The 10936-nt window shown below is 34.0% G+C and overlaps 2 protein-coding genes across 2 annotated transcripts in view; both read right to left on the bottom strand.

The window, feature by feature from the left end:
* The window catches only part of sar1aa (secretion associated, Ras related GTPase 1Aa), a 5588-nt gene extending 5127 nt beyond the window's left edge, over positions 1–461 (bottom strand). Inside the window, exon 1 of the mRNA XM_016448679.1 lies at positions 335–461. The gene's annotated coding sequence lies outside the window, so the exon portion shown is untranslated. The remainder of the gene's footprint in view (positions 1–334) is intronic.
* Positions 462–4788: 4327 nt separating this feature from the next.
* The window catches only part of LOC107659655 (inorganic pyrophosphatase-like), an 8419-nt gene continuing 2271 nt past the window's right edge, over positions 4789–10936 (bottom strand). The window contains exons 3-6 of the mRNA XM_016448667.1: positions 7751–7804; positions 6406–6525; positions 5241–5439; positions 4789–5169 (exon numbers count right to left, since the gene is read on the bottom strand). Coding sequence (XP_016304153.1) covers positions 5021–5169; positions 5241–5439; positions 6406–6525; positions 7751–7804 — 522 coding nt within the window. The 3' untranslated portion in view covers positions 4789–5020. The remainder of the gene's footprint in view (positions 5170–5240; positions 5440–6405; positions 6526–7750; positions 7805–10936) is intronic.

Raw genomic sequence — 10936 nt, 5'->3', positions numbered from 1 at the left:
ATCGGAATTATATCGTATCGACCGAAATTAAGAAATATATCGTGATATAAATTTTGGCCATATCGTCCAGCCCTACCTTTAATTATGATTAATAATATTGTTATATATGCACTTATTATCGTATAACACTCATGACAGCACGAACAGACCAAACACATAGATCAGCCTGTCATACCTTTGTCATTATACAAATTTATGTCCTCATTTGTCACAAAAACGCGCACACACACGCGCGCACACACACTCCGTTAATCCCAGGCCTGAATAAAGCCTCGTCCGGTTCTCTCTCTCGCTCTCTCTCTGTATTTCTCTCTGTGTTTCTATCATCGCTCACCGGTTCTCAGACGCGTGTCGTCGGTGAATTCTCCGGTTTTTGCCGTTATTCTCTGAAAGCGCGCGAGCCGCGGAGCGTCTCTAGTAACCCGCAGGATCTCTCACATGAGCGCGCACGTCAGCCTGACGCCACTTCCGCCTTGAGGCACGTCACCGTCGGTGCGCGATCTCATTGGCCAGAGAATGTTGCTACTTTTACAGTTAAATAACATAATTAAACCCGTTTTTGTGTGTGTCAGTCATGAAAATAATGTCACAATGCTGAAAAAATAATAATAAAAATGAATCAATAAATAAACAAATAAAAAATGTTTCACGCAGTCTATGGTTTCACGTCAAAATCACGCATGAGCGTAATTTAATCTTGATAAATATTTTAAAATGGCGTAGTTTATTTATTTATGTATGCGCTAATGTCAATCAAATTTGAGATACTGATACTGATTTTTGATACTGATTTTCTTCCTGTAAGCAGCACCCGGAGACTTTAGTGCGTTAATTAATTATTTAATTAATTTATTAATTAATTATTTTTTTGCTTTGCCATTACTCTAAAAGGATTTTCCAAATATTTTTTATTGAGAACATTGTCAAAGATTTTTTCTTTACTTTAGGAAAATGTTTTGTATGGCTTTATTAAATGGAAAAAGACCGACAACACCATAAAAACTAAATATATTTAAGTTTCTTATTTTGCTAACATAATATTATGTACATAAATGCACAGTTTCGAGGCAGAAACCACTTTTGTGTGTTCTGCTTGCTGATTAACAGCAGTATTTTGGGACTATTTCCAATTCACCTAATAATTAAGTACTAATTAAAAAAAAATAATTTTTTCCTTTTAACATGATTTATTTTCACTAGCTACATACCCCTGTCCTTTTTACATTTATTTAATTTTTTTTTTAACTTCTCGTGTATTGTAACTGCCAGTTTCTTTGATGTTCTCACTTAAAACTTTTTTAAAAATTTCCCAAAAAGTAAAAATGTGGATACATAAAAAAATAAATAAAAAGATATTTTTAAAAAGTATTTTTTTGACCGTAATGTTGCGCCCTCTGGCGGAGTATGTGTGTAACTGCAGGTGGAGAGCTGTCAGCTGTTTGTTTGTCTTCTGCAGCAGCACAATGTGATCCTGTCTGGACCTGATCATGAACTGTAAGTGCAGATCTTCTAAACGAATGCTTTGATGCGGATTTAAACACTTTTATGGCTGTAGAACGCCAACCTGTTCACGCAGGTGTGTTGCGCATCCCACCACTGACCGCTAGAGGCCGCTGTTTACACACCTACTCCAACACCATACGATTACTGCAATGTTTTATTTAATAGGCTGATGGGATGCATACAGAAAATCATGCATATAAAACGTTTAAAGCCAATATAATTCATTCTTTACACTGGTGTTCAAAAGTTTGGAATAATTGAGATGTTTTTGTTGTTGAAAGAATCTCTCCTGCTCACCAAGGCTGCATTTATTTAATCAAAAATAGAGTAAAAATTGTGAAATATTATTTCAATATAAAACAGCTATTTTCTATGTGAATATCTGTTCAACTGTAATTGATTGCTGTGATTTTCAGCATCATTACTCCAGTCTTCAGTGTCACATGATCCTCGATGAAGCCTTGGTGAGCAGAAGAGACATCTTTCAATAACATTAAAAAACGTAATTATTCCAAACATTCTCATGATCCTCATAAGTCCGTGTCATGTGGTTTTTTCCCATAAACATCAGTTCACACCGTGCCATTCAAACGCAGAGTAACAGATGCTGCTACAGTGATGCTGGTCTCCATGGCGACGGGGGAAAAAGTCAAGAAATATCATCATGACATTAGCAACAATTACCTGAAGAACCACAATCAAGTGTTTCCGAGCAATTATAGTGATTAAAGCCAGCCAAATGAATTAAATGTGCTACAATTAGATGTTCCTTTAACACACAGATGCAGAAATAGACATTGAACTGATGTAACATAATATAAATATGTATTGTATCTCAGTAAGAGTTCTTGTTTATAAAGTCACACTGCTTTATTCTGATTGAGTTTGCATTGAAAGCCTTCATATGTGTTCATACCTGCACCAACTACCTAACATCCAAACTTTATTTCTTCTATGTTCGTCTATTTTGTCTATGTCTGTTTGTAATAGAACCATTTATGAGCTAGAAAGAAAGGAAAAATATTATTTTTACACTGTAAAAAAATCCATCTACAGCTGCAGTCGTAAGTATAATCAAATCAGAATCATTTTGACTTATTAAAACATATTAAACTGACTTATATATAATATAAATAGAGTTCAATCTTGTATAACGTAAACAATGAAGTTTAAATTAAGTGAATTAAAGTAATGCAAAAACACATGTTGCCATGACTTAGTGATCATATAATATATTACAATTAATAAACAAGATCATATAAAGACCCTAATTATGCTTTTTGACGTTGACAGCTCTGGCTTCTCCTGTCTGAAGCGACACGAGGGCGAGTAAACGATTGGAGTTTATTAAGGCTTTTTGATTGAAGTTTAATCAGACGTCTGAGAAGATGATCAAACTCTCATCGCACTATTCAATCAAAGTCATCTTTACACAATTTGCCGTTGCATGAATGACGATTAAATCCAAGCAGAGCCCTGGTATTGTTGAAAGAGAATGCAATCAGAGGTTCATCATGCTCAGAAGTTCCCAAAGCTCTGGATGCTTCTGGAGACTGAATTATAATTCTGTGTGTGAGACGCATTTCAGACACAAGCACAACATTAGAAATCAAGTCAAAACCAAATTTCCTTCAGTCTAGAGTCATTGGAGGTGAAGCGAACTAAACAAACCCAGACGATCAGCTGTTGATATCTAATATCTGTTCTCAAATCCGTCGCAGCAGATTTTCAATCAGAGCGTGACCATAAAGGCCATCTTGCTGTCTGATGTCTATGTAGGCATGTATAGAGATCAGATGTATTTCATTCTGATTACCTGTTGCTGAAGCTGAAATATAGCCTATAGCAAGAAATTAATTCAGTATGTGCATATGCTTTAGACTGAATAATAATGCCATCCTTATAGAAAAAACCTCACGTTTGGTGCTGGAACGCTCCCTATGTAGACGGCACACTAGGCTTTGCATTTCATGCTGCTGTCAGGAGCTTCATTTCAATTAAAGTCGTTTCATTTTCAGCAGGGTTGCCAAGTTTGAATTTAATTAGGCTGCTTTTAAACTCTTGCCGTGGGTTGATTTTCTCCCCGCGGGTTAAAGGTTTGACATATTGCATGAATTATATTTGACAGAAATGCATGTAGTGAAGTATTTTATATTCTAGCCGTGATAAAGCTGTGCTGGATGATGAGTTTTGTGAGGGACGGTCAGCGGTGACAAAAAGAATTTAGTATATTTACCAAAAATAATCATTTTAAAAGGATATATACTGTATTTTCTGCGTTTTAAATCATTTAAATAAATAAAAAGGGTTTAGGATATTTACTAAAAACATTTTTTTCAAACTCTTAAGAAAATATGTAGTATATGTTCAATATTTTGTAAGAATTTAAAAATAAAAATTAAGCATATTTACTAAAATAAAGCATTAAGACCTTTAAAATAAACCTTTAATATATTAACTAAATATAATTATTTTAATATATTTAAGAAAATGTATAGCACACTGTTTTTAAAGCATTTTAAAATAAAATTCATTTTGTATATTTACTAAAAATCAACATGTTAAAACAGTATACTTACTAATTTAAGCATTTAAAAAGAAAAAATAATTGTGTATATATACTACAAAATAAATATATTAATAAAAAATTCATTTAAAAATAGTTTACAATATATTACTACAAGGAATAATTTTAAAACATTTAATAGCATATTTACAATTTTTTGTAAACATTTAAAAAGAAAAATGATTTAGAATATTTACTAAAAATTTAAAAAAGACATGGTATGTTTTACTAATAAACATATACCTTAAAAAGATATACAGTCTTAAAAATAAAGATGCTTAAAAGGTTCTTCAAGCGATGCCATAGAAGAACCATTTTGGTTCCACAGAGAAGCATTCAGTCAAAGGTTCTTTAAAGAACCATCCCTTAGCTTTTTATAATCTGAAGAACCTTCTTTCGCCACAAAGCAGCTGTTGTGAAGCAGAAAGGTTCTTCAGATGTTAAAGGTTCTTTATGGAACCATTTAGACAAAAAGGTTCTTCTATGGCATCGTGAAGCAGCTTTATGTATATTTACTAAAATGTAAAATTCCCTAAAAATAAGAACGATACATTTGCAGCAACATTTTAAAACAATAGAATCAAACTATTGTTACATTTTTTTTTTTAAACAAAATGTTGTGTTCTCAGAACCAGGCGTTACGAGTGACGTTTGACTCAACAAACAGCGGTAAAGCGTGTTTTTAGTGACGTGTTTCCTGATGTTTTCCACCAAAATGAGAGACGAGCTTCTGAATGTTTAGCAGCTCGTAGTTTTGAAAAGTTTGGAGGAGCGAGGCGCACCGCTGATCTCAGATCTGTGAGAATGTCTAGTAATTTAATCAGTGACACGATCATCTCTTGAGAAAGCAATTTTGAAAATGACATGCTTGGATCCTCTTGCCTTCGAGACATCTTCATTACTAGCCGTCAGGCAGAAGTCATTACTCAAATCTCGTCTCCTGGCTTTCATTTAAGCGGCGGCTCTATTTACCCTGTTCTTAAATTCACCATTGAAGGCAAACTGGTTTTCTGGCTTCCCGTCTGGCACTTTATACATCCGGAACCAGTCGAGTGTGGCCTGCAGGAATCCGGGCTTCAGTCTGCAGACGTCCTCGATATCTGCGAGAGACAGAAGACGCTGAGATTGACCCTCGTGCTCATCACAAACGCTGAAGCTAAAGCTCTCAGACCGTTGAAGTCTTCAGCCTCGGGGTCCTCCACGTTTATCACGATCACGTTCCAGTCGGTTTCTCCTTCGTCGATCAGAGCCGGAGTCCCCAACACCTTCACACGGAGGACTTCTCCTCGAGAGCAGACCTGATGCAAACACGTGAAGAACACGCTTACAGAACGCTGAAACTCCTGGAGCTCTAAAGGCAAGCATGATTGCTAAAGAAAGATGTTTCAAATCATTCTGATTCAGAATGATTCAAATGAATCGTTCAGATCAAAGTGTGAAGCGGTTTGACCGAATCCGAATCATCAAAAACAACCGATTCAAAAGAATCATTTGCTCACAATTCAGGATTTGACTGCACCTTTTACTCTACAAACGATCAATTTAATATTATATTATATACAATAATTAATATTATATATATAATATAAATATGAAATAAATAATGAAATATAATTAGACAAATATATATATATATACACACATAATTTTATGACATATATACTATAATAATAATCATATGTATAATATAAAATTAATTTAATTTATTTTATGTTGTATATTATCATATGTAATATAAAAGTAGTTATAAAATATGCCTATAAAAATGTACCTATAAAAATGTGTGTGTATATATATAGCATTAGTTTGAAGAGAAAATATTACTATATACTGTACATATACTTTACATATAGTCTTTATACTGCATATGTAAATACACCTATAATAATAATAATAATAAATGAGCAGACCAATAAAAATGGAAGATGTATATTCACTATAGAAATATTTCTAATTTTGACTAATTTCCGTAACTTTTATTTATTTTTGCATGGTTCTGCAGAGAAAAATATGACGTTATATACATAAAATACAGGTTTCTGGAATATTTATTTATTTATTTATAACAATAAATCTTTTTTTTTTTTTCAGATGAGATCCAGAGAAATGGTCCAGAAACCTGTTATGAAGAACAAGAAGTCGGTGCTTCTTGCTTTAAATATCGTCAAAGTCAGTTTTGAGTGAATAAACTTGGAGGACAATAAATACAGACTGTATGCAGACATGCATAAAATCTCCCACTCTGAGCTCGCTCATGCATCAAACACACTTTCCCTGGAGGTTTCCACGCTTCAATTCTGCGTGCTTCACTTCTAAACGTCTGAAAGCACACAAACCTGAGGAATGGCTCCATAGTTCCAGATGTAGCCCGTATGAGGAAAGACATTGCTGATGTAACGCAGATTCCCTTTCTTCACGTCCTGCTTCAGTGGACTGAGAGGCTCTTTAGTCGCGATCTGGAGAAACGAGGGCAATATTTCAGAATTTAAACATTCAATTTTTCAGAATGTTTGGCTTTCTGTCTTCCATGAAATGTAAAGTAGAATGAAAATACAGCTCAGAAATTAAATGCAGTTTTATACAATCAAGCTCCAAAAAGCAGCATAAAATAACTCGTCCCATACAGCAAAAAAAAAAAAAAAAATAAATATATATATATATTCAAGATATGCAATAAATCAGAAAAATATATTTGCTAAAATATGTTTCAAAATATATTAATTTCCTATTTATATTTATATTTTTTCAAGATATGCAATAAATGATAAAAAATATATTTGCTAAAATGTTTCAAAATATATTAATTTCCAATTATACCAATATATTTTAGTTTTTTATGCCATTTTTTATATTTTCGAAAATATATTTTAAATATGTTTTTTTTCTATTTAAAAATATATTTTGCTCCATTTTTCATTTTAAGAAAATACATTCACATATGTCACATTTGAAGAAAAAATATTTTGTTGTCATTGTTGTTGTCATGTGTTGTTGTCAACACATTTGAATATACTTTATTTTATTTAAAAAAATAAAATAAAGTATTTTATTTTTTCAGAGCATTTTCATTTTGGGAAACCTTTACATTTACATCCTTTTACTCCACTACATTTCATAAAAACATCATTCCTATTCCTCGTTATTTCGACCTGAAGAAGTTTAGAGTTTCTCTTAAAATGTTAATGCATTTTTCCCATGGGTTTTTTAATCATTAAAACGATGAACGTTTCACATATAAAATCATATGAAAGTTTAACTTTTTGAAACAAGTTACAAAAAAAATTGAACTTTTCACGATATTCAGATTTTTTGAGATGCACCTGTATATTTGAAAAATGTACTTAATTGCAATAATAAAGTAAAATGACTTAATGACTGTCTAACGCTGTGCAGAACTCATTAAATCAGTTCCTCAGCATGCGTCATTACAGATAATTTGTTCTTTTCCCTTTCATTATTATAATTCCTGGAAATCCTATATTTAGTTAGGGACAATCAGACATGAAAGCATTGAAGGCATCCGTGAGTTTGAACACGATGTAATGGTTAAAGAAGTTCCAGCCTTTCTAGGAATGATTTTCCTTAATGTATTCTAGTGCAGGTGAGATAATTGGCATGTAATGTGAGCGTGTGTGAAGATCCACAGCCAGAGGTTTGCACTGAATGTTGAAGATTTCTTACCTCCATCTTTGCATTTGTCCATCTAGGAACCTCGACGACAGCATGGAAGATGTTCTGAAGGAGAAAACGGATTTGGTCAGATGATCACAACTGCGTTTTACAATCAGAGGATGAAGCAAATTCTATGAAATCCTTCGATCCCTCTAGAAATGGCATGTTAGAGCAACTAATGACCGCATATACAAAGGTGTAGCCTATAGGTTGATTCTGGTGAAATTTTTTAATGGTCATCCAATCTCGTTTTGTAAGTGACTTTTCTTTCTGTTTTAAAGATGTTTTCTTTGGATTGTTTGACTACTCAAAAGAGAATGTGGGAATATATAACTGAATTAATTTGTGTTTACACTATACTATAGTAAAACCATAATTTTGTAAAGGGATTTGTATTTGTTTATTCTTTCTTTCTTTGTTTTTTCTTTGTTTTGTTTTTATAATTGTACTGCCTTAATGGTTTGATGTTTTGTAGCTGCTGTTGTAGAAGATTTAAATCAAGTATAATTAATGTGTATATAGCCATTTAGGTATCATGTTATTTTACTATTATGATCATGTGTTTGCCTGTGTGTATGGAGGCCTGCAGGAGAGTGGAGTGTGTGTAACTGAGTTATTATAGTCATGTGTTTGGCTGTATGAGCTCAAATATGAGCTACTATTAAGAGAAAACATGAGATGATCTTGTGCTGACATGGGATGAACTGAGACCTCTTTGTAGTACTATTCTGCTGACATGAGGAGATATAGACTAGCCATAGTGGCCTGAATGATATGTATTGTTTATAGAAAGATATATTAAGGGTGTGCAGACCCAGAGTCTGTCGGCTTCATTATTGTCTCTGATAATAAAGTCTGTCTTCTGGCATCAAACCCTCAAGACTCCGAGAGTGGTTTCTCACAGAAGCCACCACACTGTTTAATAAAAAAAGAAAAATTTAATAAAAATCCTATGAGCCTTGCGAGGCCAACGTGCTCCGAAGTCCCGATCTGAATCAAAAGATTCACCAATCCACTCCAAAGTTCCGATCTGAATCAAAAGATTCACCAATCCACTCCAAAGTTCCGATCTGAATCAAAATATATATGAATGATGATTCACAAACATCGGGACTTCGGAGCGCGGATCATGAATCACTCAATCCGTGAAATTATTCGTGAACCCGCTTCAAAGTTCCGATCTGAATCAACAGATTCAAATAAAAAAAGAAAAATTTAATAAAAATCCTATGAGCCTTGCGAGGCCAACGTGCTCCGAAGTCCCGATCTGAATCAAAAGATTCACCAATCCACTCCAAAGTTCCGATCTGAATCAAAATATATATGAATGATGATTCACAAACATCGGTACTTCGGAGCGCGGATCATGAATCACTCAATCCGTGAAATTATTCGTGAACCCGCTCCAAAGTTCCAATCTGAATCAACAGATTCACGAACCGGCTCCAAAGTTCCGATCTGAATCAACAGATTCACGAACCTGCTCCAAAGTTCCGATCTGAATCAACAGATTCACGAACCTGCTCCAAAGTTCTGATCTAAATCAAATTATGCGGATGTGCGAACCCGCTCCGAAGTTCCGATCTGAATAAAAAGATTTGCGATATGCACTCCGTAGCGCCGATCTGAATAATGATTCAAGAACCATCATTTCAGGTCTGGACTTCGGAGCACGGATTGTGAATCACTCAATCCATGAAATGATTCGTGAACCCGCTCCAAAGTTCCGATCTGAATCAAATGATTTGCGATACACAATCCAATTGGAGCGCTCCGAAACAGTGAATCATTTTGCCACGCAATGGCTTATCTGATTCGGAGTTCAGTTCAGTGACACTTCAATAGGAAATAAATTGAAAGCATCCAGTAATCTCATACCACTGAAGTGAACATCCAATTTATCAGTATATATTGTAATAAATATTTAAGAAATTATTGTTCTATCTTATTGTATTAGTCTATACAGAGTGATAGTCAAAAAGAGCAAATGGGAGAAGCAGATGAACACAAACATAAATATGTTCTTATACTCCGCACATGAATATGTGCATGCATGCAATTAAATTTGCATAAAGTTACAGTTTTTTTCAACTGCTTACACACTAAATCTTTCCTTGTCACACAGTTTCTGAAAACTGACACTCAAACAGCAGAAGCACACACCAAATCTGCAAAACCATACACTAATTCTCAAGCCTTGACTTTCATAAAACACTTTTTGCAAAACACAACACACAGTTCTCGATGTAACACACAAATCTAACAGGAATTAATATTACGGCAAAAGTGTTTGCAAATGTTTGCTTTTGAGACGTGTTTGTGATATTTTGAACGCAGTGCTTCATTTTGCAAGAGATGTGAGGCATTTTGCATTTTGTGTGCAATTCTTGGATTTGTGTGTGAAGTTTTGAAAAAAAAAAAGGCAAACTTTTGAAAATGTGTGAAAGCAGTTGAAAAAAACTGTCAAGACAGTGAACACTATATCATGATGCATAACTACTTTGCACTTGATATATTTAATTTGGGGATGAAAAAATATCTAATTCAGATTTTTATCATTATTGTAAAATGAAATAGGCTTTGTTTTTTTAAAGTAGAGTAAAGTGTTTTAAAGTGTGTAATATGATCTGGCATTATCTTGGCATGAATGCATATGTGTTTTAAATGATTATTTTCATGCACGCCTTGAAACTGTTGTTACTGTTTTGCAGATGTGCTTGAGAGACTTTTTGCGGTAAGTATATTCATCACTGGCTGCTGAAGCTTCTTCATATACATTAGTACTATAGTACTACAAATGTACTAATGATGTGCAAAATATTTTTCTCAGTCCTTTACACGATCACGTTTCTACACAGTTTTGTTGGATGAAGGAGGTCACACACGTTCCTCTGTTTTTCTTTCTGTGTGCAGTGTCTGAGTTCATGGTCCTGCATGATAATTCTGCTCTGTGTTGTGTTTATACTGATCAAACCCCCCGTGATCTTGAATAGAGGAATCTATTCCCATAATTCATCTGACATATTAATGTCATTATGAACTCCAGGACGATTATCGTGAGAGAATGCATCTAATTAGATTTAATTCACACATATACCTCAGGGAGAGAAACACACACAATACAAATATATACACACACACACACACACACACACACACACACACACACACACACACACACACACACACACACAC

The sequence above is a fragment of the Sinocyclocheilus anshuiensis genome, unplaced genomic scaffold (genome assembly GCF_001515605.1).
Source record: "Sinocyclocheilus anshuiensis isolate Anshui unplaced genomic scaffold, SAMN03320099.WGS_v1.1 scaffold75, whole genome shotgun sequence".
NCBI lineage: Eukaryota > Metazoa > Chordata > Actinopteri > Cypriniformes > Cyprinidae > Sinocyclocheilus > Sinocyclocheilus anshuiensis.
Note: the sequence above shows the minus strand (reverse complement) of the source record. Positions and strands in the feature narration are given on the sequence as shown.